General features: G+C 37.5%; 1 protein-coding gene across 8 annotated transcripts in view; it reads left to right on the top strand.

The window, feature by feature from the left end:
* KDM6A (lysine demethylase 6A) overlaps positions 1-15,078 on the top strand; it is a 165,998-nt gene that overhangs the window by 88,868 nt on the left and 62,052 nt on the right. For all 8 annotated transcript variants that reach the window (XM_075098510.1, XM_075098549.1, XM_075098540.1 and 5 more), the window contains exons 6-7: positions 2,172-2,292; positions 13,039-13,093. In XM_075098510.1, the coding sequence (XP_074954611.1) occupies positions 2,172-2,292; positions 13,039-13,093 (176 nt within the window). The remainder of the gene's footprint in view (positions 1-2,171; positions 2,293-13,038; positions 13,094-15,078) is intronic.

Below are 15,078 nucleotides of genomic sequence, written 5' to 3' on the forward strand. Positions count from 1 at the left end.
GACACGTGATGTAGGGGAAATACGGAAATACTGTTTTCTGACCAAGGAAGCTAGCTAAAATGTGAAGAATGTGAAGTTCACAAAGTGTATATGGGCATGGTCACAACAGGCATTGTTACAATCTCACATGTGGTATAGAACCGTGATACCTTTATTCCTGATTTTGTCTTCTGTTTGATAGGGACCGTAGATACTAGTTGCCTTACTTTTTAAAACCTAGGATGCTGTCTTTGAACAAGGTGCAAATAATAGATTTTAAATACCAGTGGCTAACATACTGAGTACCACATTATAATTAAGACAAGAATTGCAAATATGCAATCATAAAATCTATACTTTGGCATAACAAAAACATAGCTTAAAATATGTGCTGGTATTTAGTGATCAGTCCAGTCTTCGGCCTTTCAGTTTGAGTGGTGGTGTTGTATATGATGGTGAACATATTGCTGTGAGACATGGATCCTTGTTTGTTATGATTTCAGTGTAGATACTGAGTTGTGTGATTCATCACCATCCATACTGTTCCAGGGAAGTTTAGATGAGATGTGAGAGGCTGCTTAGCCAGTGCAAGTTTGAACCTTTTGCACTTCACTTACTCGTTTTCGTTTGTAATTAGAAAAGTAGGGTCCAAGGTAAGGAAACCCTTTCTGAACAATTACAATAGAGGAAGCTTCAGTTCCACCACAAAAATGCACTGTTTTTCAAGCCCATCTGCTCTTAAATTGTATTTAAACAAGTCAGATAATGCTTTAGGTACAAACAGTTTTGTCTGGCTGAAGTTCTGTGTCTTTGGTTTGTTTTGCCATCAAGAATGAGAAAAGAGCATGTAAGAATTTTAAAGCAGAAGTAGTGCTTTTGCTGATGTTCGAAAAATATCATTTATGTGTTTTGTGAATAAAAAAGTGTATGAAAAATATTTATTGACTTTCCCGTTGCATCTGCTAACCTTTTGCCCTTAAAAATAATACTACACTTAAAGAGTAGGAATGAAATCAATTTGCCAAAACATTGTGATTTTAGGCACTGGAGTAATTCCTGCCCAGCATCCCTGTGCTGCTCCACAGTAGGTAGAGTTCTCCCATAGGCTTGCCTGTCGTCTGCCTGCTCAGCATCAATCTCTGGGTTTGCCCAGGACAGCAGATGGGACTGGCCTCCCTGGCCTAGGTGCTTAAATCTACCCTAAGGGAGACTGATTCTGATTTCTGTCATTGTATGCACAGTGGCGTGTGAGAGGTATTTTTTTTCAACCTGTCATTGGATTTCAGGTGAGCTAAATACAACGAATCTTAGCTTCTTTCTTAATTCCTCTGTGAATTTAAGTCCATTATCTTTTAGTTGCATTTCAGCTGTCCTAATTTTGTGCAGTTGGCCTGCAAGGCAAACCAGTCCTGTTTAGAATCACATTTTTTTTCCTGCTCCAAGATATGGTTGTTAGACAGCATTACTTTTTTATCTGGTACAGCGCCATCAACAACAGGGGCATGTGTAGAGAGGATTTAAAGGTAAGAAAATAAAATCAGAGCCATCTTCACCTCTCATGGGAAAATGAAAAGCAAGTTACAGTGGGAGGAAGTGGCAGGATTTCATATCTGTGTTTTCCTGGACGTAATTGAGTGACTGGAAAGTAAGGGAGCAACAGGCATTAGTTGAGTCCCTACACGGTGCTGGTGCTAAGAAAGGGAGGACAAAGTGGAAAATGGAGCAGGTTGGTGCAAGTGGGAGATGTGTGTGATTCCTCCTTCTAGGCCTTCTGTTCTGCTGCTGCTCTAAGGTTTCCGCGCTACCTGGAATCAAAAGCAACCTAGCAGTTGTTTGTGACGTGAATGATCACTGTATTGTTCTCAAGTTGCACTAATTTCGTTACTAATTCCTGAGTCATCTTTTTGAAATTGCAGGTATGTTACTGTTTCTCATGCAGAAAATTAGTTTATCTAAATTAATAGAAAAGGTTAGACTTTCAAATATACCAGGATATCTAGAGTACAAAATTACCCAGTCCTTGAAGAATCAAAACCCCTTCACCAAAAACATCACATGTAAACCATTATTTTGATACATTCTTCTGTAGCAGTGCTTTCTGACCCATTTTCTGCTAGACATATGCATAACATTAATTATAAAGTAATACTTCTGTAAATAATAATTTTTTTTAATCTGTGTTTTTCTTTCAGGGCAATTAAAGCATTTCAGGAGGCGCTTTATGTTGATCCCAGCTTTTGTCGAGCCAAGGAAATTCATTTGCGACTTGGGCTTATGTTCAAAGTGAACACAGACTATGAGTCTAGTTTAAAGGTAGGTTTAAATCCTTTCAGATTGAATTAACATTTGTAACAAGTTGTGTTGCATCTTCAAACTGCAAAGAATGCATAAGCATATAGCAGTTAAATACTGCCTGCTTTAGAATAGAAGTGCTTCGGTGTGAAGTATCTTAGTCTAAAGACAGAGTAAGGGTAAGATCTGAGGTGCATTAGGTGCTAGAAATACCTGGAAAAGGCCAGCAAGATTATAGATGAGCACTGATACTCCAGAAGGTCAAAAATTTGGTGTAGAGCTCTCATTAAAATAGTACATTCTGGGAGGAGGCTGAGGACATGCAGAAAGTCGGAGGAAAGAGAAGAGGAAAAATTAGCAGCTTGGATTTCTCGATGTTCATTCTTTTTTGGTTGTTCCCCCACCCTCAGCTGCAGTATTGTAAACTGGAAGTTCTTAAAAATGATTAAAAATAGAAAGCTTCTATGCAAAATAATGTTCTCCTATAATTTTTTATATAACTTATACTTTTCTAGCAGTTAATCACACTCATTTCCTGTTTTGAGAGTCAGCTTGTAAGGCAAAAATTTCTCGCTAACCAGTTAGAAATAGTTTGTGTTAATACAGTACTTTATTTCTTCTATACTCCTTTAAATTGTTTCACCACTGGCATTCTTTTTCAGTCTCTGATGGTAATCTGTCATTTTATCTCCCTCCATTCAACATATCTGCCCATTTTTTTCCTCCTTCCATTTCCGACTCTATCCCCATGTTTTTTTCTTCTAAATTTAGGTATTTGTGTCTCAGAAAAAGGAAGTGTTCTTTAACAGAGTTTCATGTGCTGGGAAATACACCTGCAGAGCTAAGAATTTTGTAATTTGTAATCAAGTATCATTTATAAACATATTTCTGCGTATTAATCTCTCCTAAAATTACCGAAAACGTAAATGTTCTGTTTTCAAGAATCTTGTGGCTTCCTTTTCCTGGCAGATTGTTTTCCTGGAATTTGTGTTTGTGAGGACATGAGAATCACATTGTCCAAGATTTGAAAGAGTAGAGTGTTACTCCCAACTTTTCCTTTCAGTATTTGTAATAATGGGAAGCACTTCTCTCATCAGGCTGCTTTTTTTCATCCAGAGTCCAAGCTTGCACCTACAGAGACACATGGAGTTGGAAATTGCGATTAGAGAGGACGATATTGCATAGGAGTAGGAAAGATTCAGTGCAATCAATGGCAAAAGAGAGCAAGGGGGAGTAGAGGTAGATCTCTGTTGTTGGCAAAGGGATTATTTGTGAGTTTGGGTGGTCCTATTTCCTTATATTTTGGCCAGATTTAGTATCGGCTGTCATGATACGTAGGGAGTAACAGAAGTGCTGAAGAAGTACGTTTTGGTTTTATTTTTAAAGAAGTCAGGGACAAAACAGAAGAGTAAATTTACAAGGAGGTTGTAAACTTGTAATCAAGTAGTGGAAGGAACTTCTGCATTTTAATTTTTGATAGAAGAAATTGATGAAGAAATAAATAACATTTTCCTGCTGTGCCATGAAATATGTAATTCTATCACTGCATCAAGTATTTAAATAGATATTATGAGAATTCAATCTAAATAATTTACTGTGTTTGATCTTCACAACTTTGCAAAATAAAAAGCTCATCTATTTTGAATATACCAAACTTAGTTTTCAGTACACCAACTATGGGAAAAACACCAAAGCAATATTTAAAAAAAACCCAAAATTAATTATTTTGTAATGCAAAATTATCATGATTCCATTACTTTATGTGCAATGTGATTAAGTCACTTAAGAAAACAAATGGCAGCAACAAAAACAGCTTACCCTGGAGCAGAGTGAAGATCTTCAAAAGGATGATGAAATAAACATGATGGGGGAGGGTGTTCCATTAAGAATAGTTTCACATTGTCCTTAAATCAGTTCAACTGCAGGTTGTTGCTAAAAGGTTGTCTCATTTTCCACCTTGCAATCCTGATTGCATTGTTCAGCATCCTCTGCTGCACTGAATCGAGTGATTTAGACTGAGGTGGATCAGAAGTCTGAACTAGGTCAACTTGGGATTTCCCAGCTGCTAGATCCAATGCAAGAGAGATGGCAGGAGTGCGTGGATGGGAAGGAGGGGGTAGAGCTGTCTTATCCCCTTCTGGTGCAAAACATAACACGAAACTCTACTCTGGAATTATCAGCTGAAGCACCTAAGGTAGTTTCTGTTTTGGTCCCTTTGCTATGGAGGCTGCAATCCTTAGCAGAGAATAACAGTGAGGAGCAGGAAAGAGCAGACCCAGTAGGGCAATCTGCTCAGTCTGTTTCAGCTGTTTTCAGTTTACCTCAGCTGTGGATTTAATGTAGAGTCCTGAGGCTGATCTACTTTGTTTGGAAGCAAAATATTACTGGTGGAAACAGATCAGTTTATACATCAGATGATATCAGTGAGGAGTAGACTAAGTAGAACAAGTTGGGCAGTAGCTTCTTCAAAAGCCAATCTGACTGATCCCTGAGTTAAGGTTTAAAAAAACCCTTAACCAGAACTTTTGTGAGTGACAAGAATATGAGAGGCAAGTCAGAAAATACTTCCTTAGTGAAGAGAACAAAACAAAGTTCTGGTGCAGTGGTTACGCACAAGCATGGGGAGAAACAAATCAGGAAGAGATACGATGAAAGAGTGCAAAAGGATGTTTTCACAGAATGTCTGTCCTGTTCTGAGACGGAATATCTTATCTCTTCACAAAAGAAAGATAAGTAACCCAAAGTAATGAAACAACACAGTTGTCTCGTGCCTTTTTTGGTTTTGTGGACCTTTCTAAAAGGATCCAGGATTTAGGGGACAGTTATGGGGCTTAGGATCCGGCCTGCTAGTCACTGGCCTTGAGCACAGACCCTTTCCCCGGGGCTCTGTATAATGTAATTGATAGCCCAGTTTGAGCTTCCTATTCGACTCTGAGGCAGTAACTGGAAGTAACTTTTCATAGGGTATTCGCTTATGACTGTTCTGTATTTCACAGATTGTACCAACGTTGCATTAATGTACTTTGAAATATCATAATATTTTTCATGGTATTTAAACATTCATGTTAAGTCTGTAATTGCTAAGAATAAACCATGCCATCAGATGAGTCATTGTCAGTAAGAGTCTTCAGGCAAAGGGGGAAGATGGGAGTCTGAAGGTCATATATTCCATGTTTTTCACAATTTTAGACCATTAACATAGATCATCTATATTTTATGTAAGCAATTTAAACACAAAATTAATTTTTACTATTTTAAGATGTTGATGATCAAGATAATTACTAGAGTGTTATTTAACAAGCATAAAATCAACTCTCAGTGTTTTTTCAAAATCAATTACTGCTTTTTCGTGTTTTTAACATTGCTGCAGTTAAGACTTGCAAATTACTGTGAGAACCCTTGACTGCTCTGTTATCCCATTGCCATAAACTCTGGCAAGAACACCAGTGCTGTTGAAAATTACTTGGACTTCAGGCTTACATTAAGGGGGAAGGAAAAAAAAGTGGCCCTTTGGTTGAAAAGAAAACAGTCATCGTGTAACCAGACAGTTACAGCAGTGTTACCTTCAGAGGTGATACGTGAAAGCTGAATTTGCCCCATTCATCAGAAAAGTACAATTAATTCCAAAATCAACTGGCAGTGACTGAGGAGGCTGGAATGAGATTTTTTTATAGACTACTATAGCAGCAATATACTATCCAGGTTTACCTCACAGTCTTACCCGATTCACACTTCACTACATGTCCTGCTGCCCCCTTCCTATTTGCCGTTTCCTACAAAAAACTAGGAATACTGTGTTTGATGGTGTTAGCTATGTTGGCACTTGTGATAATCTGCAAAGAGAATAAAGCATGATCTCTAGGAATATATCTTTTTATTGGTTTGGTAAATGTAGCTGGGAAAAATGTTTAAGCTTCTGAATATGTGCCACGTTATTTCTGGCATGTCACTTGCTATCCTAATCATCTTCCTATTTATTGAATATATTTTTTCGTACATGTATGTAATCATCCTTTCTTGCACATGTGTCTCAGTTCTTTTAAGTACTCTTGAATTTTAACCAATTTCTAGCAAGTACGCCAGAATAAAAGAGATTTCAAAGAGAAGTTCCCAGAATCTTCCTGTGCAACTTATTGCCCCACAGCCATTTGAGCTCTGTGAGCTGAGGGCCAGGTGATCTGGTTGGCTTGATCTGCAACAGAGGCATCAAATAACAGCTTGTGGGTCTGGTCCATTGGGACATGAAAAATTCCTGTGACAAACGCTGTCCCTCCCAAAGGAGTTGCTGTGCATTGGGCTGCCCCGATGCCTCTTGTCCAGCCAGATGCTGAACACAGAGCTAGGTAGAACATGAAGGGGGAGCTGGGTGTGTTGTGTGGGACCATTGATAAAAGAGAAGCTGAGGGGAAAAAATAATTACAGCTTTGGTGTTATTCAGTTTAGTAGTTGGGTTGCATTGGAAATGGCAGCTATGAGAAACCAGTCTTCCGTCTGGTGCTCATTCTTCTTGGTGGTGTTGAAGTATCGTAGTGTGATTTTGGTGTGAAGTTAGGGCTGAAAACTGCCCTTTAGATCCTGAAAGACTCTTGAATGTAAAATTCAGTTCAGTTCCATTGTTTCCTGACAGACTACTTAAGGGGAAAAAAAGAAACCTTCGTTTTTCATATTTATTAGAACTATAACATTGAGGGAACAGTGGGTGGGTGGGTGAGTGGGAGATTTTATGTGGGTTTGCTTTTGTGAGGGGGTGTTTGTTGGTTTTTTTTGTAGGGTTTTTTGTTTGTTTTTTTGGGGGTGGGGGGGTGGGGGGGGTGGGGTGTTATAATAGGTGGTCCATAGGGACTCTGGAAATGAGCAGGTTATTTTATGGCAAACCAAGCGAAGCGCTTTGGTAATTTTGTTTGGGTTTTAAGTATTGCAGATGCGTCCTGTATCCAGCAACAAAACCCTTAGAAGAATGAGAACTAAATTTCTCACGTTTTCAATTATCTGCCATTTAGTTAAAATACTGATTCTGCATTTCACTTTTAGAAATTTTTCCTCCTTATTTATACAGAAAACAGGTATCCTAGTAGTTTGCTTCAGGCCTAGGCTTTGATCTTGCCTGTAAATCATCAATTTAATATAATTTTAATTTTTTAATTATTTTCCTAAAGATTCTCATTTGTTAGTAGTGTTAAGACATACTGCTTATATTAGGATAAGAAAAACGCTGTGAAAGAATTAGAATTTATTGGGAAATATGCATGAATTATATGAATATGCATGAAATACAAACAAATTAAATACTGATACACAGATGAACAGCTCAAAGTACTTATTTATACTCAGTCAGACACTTCTCCACCATTTATTCAAATAATTCTCCTGTCTGTATGTTTATATCTTTATGAAAGGTATTTTTAAGTACGGCAGCTATTGCATGCCAACATGTTGCTGCTATAGACATATTGTTAATTTTTTAAATGTTCTTTTTCTCAATAATAAATAAAAATATATTTAGGAAAGTGAAAAATTGTGTTTTCAAGCCTTTCAATGCCATTTCACAACCTAGTTATCTTTCATACGTGCTTGGATTAGTAATTTTTAAGCTTAAACATGTTAAATTGAAACTTTATGTATTTATTTTTAGTTAGTAAAGAAAGATTAACTAGCCAAAATAGAGTTATGAGAAGTTTTATTTTGTTCTGTCTAGTTTTATGTCTGTAATCGTACCAGAAACTGACCAGCAACATTTTTAGGTAAAATACAAAACAAAGGGCTTTAGCTATTGCAAGGTGAATATCCAGGATTTCAAGCACTTCACCAAAAACACATTTTGTTGAAAGCAAGATGATATGATGATTTTAAATTACATTACTTTCATCATGATGAAATTATGAAAAGATAAAAGATTATTTTAATAAAAATGTAAGTGGATGGAAAACAGCATTTGGGAATGAAATTGCTCTCTAAGTCTTTGTAGTTTGCATATGGGTATGATGGAGAGACATATCCAAGAAGTAAAAACATGGAAGTTTTTCAGTGCAACATGGCACTGTAATCAAACTGCAGGAGAGTTATTAGTGCAGCTGGTTTTGACAGTGGATCACGATGTCAGTGTCTGGCCTACAGAGTGTTTTCTTTTGTTCTCTCTTAGTTTTGCTTGGGTTTTTGAGTCATTTTGGAGTTTTCCTGTAAAAGAAAACTGTAGGTGTATTTTAGAAATGTCATGCTTACAAAGAGGAGTAAATGTTAACGTGCTGCGTGGCATCTTCCATCGTGAGAAGAGATATACTTGTCTCAGAAGCTGAGCATTCAAGCTGATGAGTATTGGTGCTGGTACACTTCATTTGTGGACCTTCTTGTGGAGGTGGATCTTGGTCCACGTTTATTAGCTGTCACTGTAACTGAAAGGTCACGGGGCACACAGTAACAGCTAACTATGCCCGCTGGCTATGTAGCCACAGATCCCAGCAAGGATTATGCTGTGCTTTCAGTTCAGCCCGGGCGGCTGCATGGGCTGGAGGCAGAGAGCTGCAGCTCCTGAAGCGACCCCAGCTCAGGGTGGTTCAGCTCTGCGGTGATACTGGTGGTGCAGCAGCAGGGGCAAGCTTCCAGGCGTCCCGTTTCCCTGTGGCCTTTTGTTGCTGCTGGCTGTCCTTCGGGCTGTAATGCAGAGATAGCTGAATTTTGATACTGCACGAATGATGTTAAAACATGCAGGCAATGTGAGTGTTAAGGTAGCTTTGTGAAAAACACTCTGGTGTACTGTATAAGGTGCTGGCCTTTCTGCTCAAAAAGAATTTTTCAGATGCAGCTAGTCAAAACGAGATTCTTCTGGACATACTGCTCTTATTCAGCCTGTGTGTATGTGTGACCTTTGTTTCTTCTGCCCTCGAGCAGCTTCCTTCTGCCCTGTCCAGGTAACAGTTTTCCTCAGTCATGAGGGTTGGTTTTTGGTTTATTTTTTTGTCTGTTTTGTTTTGGTTTTAATGTTGGACAAAAGTAACTGTGTTTACTCTACACGAACCTTCATCTTACAAGATGAACTTATTCTGAATTCAGAAGACACTGAAGAGTGGAGCAATGAGCTGACGTAGCAGCACATGTAGCACGTCCTCTCCTGACCCTCTCCCCTGGCCCCAAACATGCCTGGCAAATGGAGGCTTGGCGCTCTGCCACAGCTGATTATGCAAGGCTTTCTGTGTCCTACTTATCTGAACAAAGGCTGCTCTGAGGAGCTTAGGCATCACACCTAGGTCACATAGGCAGAAAAAGCCATCTCCTGACAGAATTTTACTGAGTCATGATGGAGCTTTCCTTCATGGTAAGTCTGTGAAAATTGTCAGGTTTCAAATGGTGGCTTGCCTTGTTTGTGAAATAAATGCAGAACGGAGAGCTATTAAACTTGCTAATGTCATCCTCCAGAGGAGGAGGGAGTAGAATCACTATGTTGAGGTCTCAGGCTTGGATGTAAACAGGGATAGTACTGAAAATCTTGCATTAAGAAGAAAACAGTTCTTTTTGTGTTGGTCATTTATTGATAAAAGAAACAACAAAAACCTGGGTACTCGCCTCTTAAATTGTAAAGGGCTAATTTGTTAGGAGAATTGGTGTTTAATTCTAGTAGTGAAAACATATTAAGTGACCTAAATCGGTATCAGGTTACTGTTATTTTACTATCAGAGCTAATGCTTTCATCAGTTCTGTTCATATGCCATCCACTGTACTCCTTGGAAAGGTTACCTTCAGAATTGCTTCCACAATCAGAGGCAAGTCAAGGACTCCAGAGGAGACAAAACAGGCTGCAGATAATTGTGCAGTTACAGATGGCTACAAATAAAGGTATATTATGACTTGAGCTGCAGCTCTTGAAGAGAGCCTGTTACTTTTTAACATTCAGAACGCTGCCTTCTAGGTAAATCCTCTTACTCGGGATTTGAATTTCTATAGACTGCTGTCTGCCTTGAGGTATTGTATGTCGTCTCTGAACTGCAGTGGCCTCTCCTGCATAATAACTATTTCACACAGCAGTAGCCAGCTTCAGTACTGCAATATTTGAGAGACGTGCAGATGTTTGCTAGCCGCTTCTGTTTGTTGCAGAATGGAAGTTGGAAATTATTACGATTTTTCATATTTTTTTTTTTTTTTAATTTTTTGGTTCTGGTAATTGTGATTAGTGGATCTGCTTTTGGCTGATGAATTTTATGCGTTAGAATGAATGCATGCTTTTTTTTGTCTAATTTTGAATACTTAACAGGGAGCTATGTATTATTTATCTGGCAAGAGGTGTAGGTTTGCTCGTGTATGTGCATTTCAAAGGTTCTTGGTTTGAAAGGTTCTGGGTTTTCTGTGTATTGCTTTGTGATAATTGTTGAGTGCAAACGGTTAATTTTTCTGTAGTTATGAGCTTTGGTTTATGCATTTCTTTACTGTTTGTAGCTTAGTGAACAGGGCAGGCAGAAATTTACTACACTTAGAAATTTTTCATAATGTAGATTTTGAAATTTAAAAGTCAGATAATGTGAAGCAGTAATAAATTTTTAGGAGGCATTGATGAGAATATTCCTGCTTTTTCTTACTGTACAGCACTGATATTACTGGCATATTTAATATTAAAATGGTTAGGTTTTCTTACATGATTGCCTGCTTTCTCTCAGTGAGTCTCACTGCAATAACCCTTCTGAAAAGCTGCTACAGAACTGTTGTCAGTCGTTTCTCTTTAGATCTGCTTATTTTTTGTAATAGCACTGCTAGGTGAGAGCGAATCTTTTCCTTTCTGCTTTATCTTTTCAAATTAATTGTTAGTGACAGTGCAAGATGACACATCCGTGCAAAACAGACTTTGTACCATTTAGATCGGTATACTCAATGTACAGGCCGAAGTATATACATATGTTCCTTTTTTTCTTTTGTCAGGCAAAATGCAATATACAGTAGAGCATTTTATTTTTATTTAGTCTTCTTTTTTTTAAGTTGCCTGCTTAGTAGAATCACTATGGTAACCGACTAAAGGATGTCTCTGAGACACACAACCTGCATTGCAATGTAAGTGAGGGGAGATCATAAGTTCTCTGGCTGCTGAACACTAGAAAAAGGAACAGGCAAGACAGAGAAATAAGCTAATACTTAATATTTATAAGCTACTATTTACTGTTTGCTCTAAGGTTAAAAAATTATTTTACAAGTAATGTACATGTGAGTTCATTGTTTTCTGTGCTGTCTTCTGGGAATGATACTGCTAAAATGTTCATTAAAAATTGCAATTTTGTGTTATCATTCAACTTGAGTTTGTTTCATTTTCTAAAAGCTGTTACGTATTATGAATTATGTTGATAGAAGTCATTGAGGAGCTAAGCTGTGTCACTGTGCCTGGCAGAGCTCATGAGAGCGTCAGCATTTTTTTTTTTTCCTAATGCATTGCTATGGATGATAGATTAATTATCTAATAATGTTTCTGTTTAAAATGTTTACTTAGACATTTGGTGATCTCTTAAACTCTTCTTATAGATCTTTGAGATGTATGTTATATAGACATGCTGCACATGAGGTATTATTAGGACCATGAGGAAAGTTATGCAGTATCTAGTAGCTCTGAGTATGAAAAAACCAAAAGTAAGTTGCATATACATCCATTAATGAGGTTTATTTTCTTTTTCTTCCCAGCTACACTAATAAGCTCCTGGTGTCACCTAGTTTGGCATCCTGAACAGCCAGAGCTAAACTATCATTTTTCTGCTAACAAAATAAAACATACTGAAGCATAAGTAATGTTTTGTGTAGTAGAAGTCACCTGAAACTGTATTTTGTAGGTAACTGTATTTATTAACAGTATTTTTTTATATGCTGTCTCTTAGGTTCCTATATTCCTAGGCCTTATTCTCTGTTGAATTAATAGGTTAATCCAAATTCAACACTGTATAGGAATTTTCTATTAAGTTTCTGGAAAAGTTCAGAGGCGCTTCAGTTTGTATGCCCATTCCATTCATTTTAACAGACTTGGTTGCATTTCAAACTTTAAATAGTGATCAGTGAATTGGCATGACAGTTGCAAAATGATTGCTCACATCCAGACTTTCTGGCAGACAGAATTCATTGCTCTGCTTGTGTGACCTTCTTCCTAGAAGAGTGAAATGCTTGGCTCAGAGCTTCCAAATGCAAAGATGTTTTAAAAGAAGTTTTTCATATCTCTTGAGGAAGAGTGATTAAAAATAAACAAGCTTTAATGTTTAACTGAAATTATCTTAATATCTGGAGGAGAGGATGTAAGAACTTATGAACTGCTTATGAACTCATGTTTTATGGTAGAGGTATTCATTTTAAGTGCTTTTTGACAAGAGATCAATTTTTTGAAAAGACTTCAAATCACTCAATTTGAAGGAAGAGTATTCTGTTTTTTCTAGATAGACAAATTGAGAGCTTCGATGTTTATCTCCATGAGGCTATGAGCTAGTATGACTACATTCCCGGTGGTGTATTCTGAGGAAAACTTGATCTTCCAATTTTGACCATTCATTTGATGCAATCGTTCTTTCAGATGCTATCACGATTGTTTTGTGAAGATGTCTGTTGCCATCTTACATTACTAGAAGCATTGCTACATTTGCAATTTAAAAAATTCACTTTCCTCTGGTAAACAGATGAACAGAGATTGAAAATTCTTTTCTTTAAGACACATAGTAAAATGCAGTATCCGTCTTGAAGTACAAAATTGATTTATTCTTAGTAATTTGCCAAAGTGCTAGTATTACGTTGTTTGAAAAACAAATCATTCTTTTTTTTCAGCATTTTCAGTTAGCTTTGATTGACTGCAATCCCTGCACTTTGTCTAACGCTGAAAGTAAGTAACCTATAAGTATTTCCATTTATTTTGTTGTAGATTTTTTTTAAGTCTTACGCTCACAACTGTATCAATTTTTAATGAACCAATCCTTCAAAATCAAAAGAATTAGTACTGAGAGAGGAAGATGACAAAACCTGGAGACAGATATTCCAGTGGAATTGTGGATTGATTTAGTAAATGGAATAAGCAAAAATTGGGACTTAGCTTACTAATTGCCCTGAAGACTTGAGTTCTGAGGGAAGTGTACTATTTGACTGTATGTTTGTTCATTTATTTATTTATAAACATAGTGCTTGTGCCATAGCACACATTTAATAGTAACTATTTAAAACTTTTTGGCATCTTGATAATATGTAGTTTTTCAGTGATCGTTTTAATGCCAGTTAACTGTATAGATCTAAAATTCATCATCAGTCTTATGTTGCTGAAGCAAGAAAAAGTACAAAATGTAATTTGGTTTTTTTTGCTTGATTAGGTGCCCACTATATATTTGTCTGTACTTGAACATGTTACTTTTTTAGTGTAGTATGATCTGTCATATTCAGTATATACTGTAGGCTGTTACAGACCATCCTGCAGTTATTTATCCATAGTCAGTGGAATTGTATTCAAGAATAAGTGTATGTTCCTGCATGTTTTGGAGCATGTAAGAATCAAAAAGCAGACAGTTGTGAAGGAGATTACTCCCTCAGTTTTTAAGGTACCTTCATGCTGCTCTTGGAGTTGAGCTGAAGTGACCCAAGTCTAACTTCTGAAACATTGGATTTATTTAAAAGCATTTTTTTATTTCTTTAATTCAGAGCTAGATGGAATTGTGAATATTCTGTCAGCAAGGGTAGTCATAGGGGGTTTGTTTACATGGGTGAAACTGCTGGCTGTATCGGTATCAAGGAGCCAGCTGTGCTACCAGCTCTTCTCCAAAGCTCTGTCACTTATCAGGAACAGGCACAGATAATTCTGTAAATTTATTTGCAGAATTCTTCCTAAATCAATAGGCTTTTGCTATTTTCTATCAGATATGTGATTCTTTATTATATTTCATGTTAGTTCATATTACTTCTCACTAACTTACCGGTTTTCACTGTATCTCTGAATTTTTGTAAGACTTTCCTAACCCCTCCTCATAGGCCCCTCTGCCCCCAGATTTATGTAGAGGTATGTCCCCACGTTAGGGCTTCATTGCCCTGTGGCTTTGGGCACGGTGCCTGACAAACCCAATAGAAGAGAGTGAAGAGGAACAGAGATACTTTGTCAGGTTCTCCTCTACTGCTGAGCGGAAGGAGAACCGTGTGCTCTGGCCCAGGGTGTCAGGTACCGTCGCATCAACGCTTGAGATTTCCTTAATCCCTACCCCTTGCATTTCTAAAGGCTGGGTAAGTAACAGCATTACAGTGAGTGTCTGCCTAGCAGAAATGTTTGAGTATTAAGCATGGCTTCTTTCTATTTAGGCAGTCTCTAATGTCACACTTTCAATTTCTTTCCTGTGCAAGGCATGGCTTCATTTCTTAGCTTCACACTGAAGGGGTTTTGCTACAAGGGGAAAAAAAAATGAAGGAGATATATTTTTTTATTTTAATAATGAACTTCCGAAACAAAAGCAGAGGTTTTTCTTTCATCAGTGCAATGTGAAGTTTGACATTGTGGTGAACGTAATAGGTGTGTTATGTGCCCTTCAGCAAGGAACACAAAAAGTTTATTGAAATTTTAGATGATGCGTTTCATTGTGACCTGGTTTCTGACATGCACTAGGCTACCTTCTTTATAGTGAAGGACAAAGCAGTGCACAAAGGGAGCTTTTCCCCTCATGAAAGAAACCTGTGTAATTGAAAGAAATTGAGGTTGGCTTAAACACAGCTATTTTCTTACTCGTAGTCCTCAAGAACATCAGGCAAAAATGTGTCTCAAAGGATTGTTTCTTTCTTCACCAAATCAGAATCAGGATTACATCCATCTCAACTAGGTTTAGTTACCTAGCACTTCAT

This window comes from Phalacrocorax aristotelis, chromosome 1, assembly GCF_949628215.1.
Source record: "Phalacrocorax aristotelis chromosome 1, bGulAri2.1, whole genome shotgun sequence".
Classification (NCBI taxonomy): domain Eukaryota; kingdom Metazoa; phylum Chordata; class Aves; order Suliformes; family Phalacrocoracidae; genus Phalacrocorax; species Phalacrocorax aristotelis.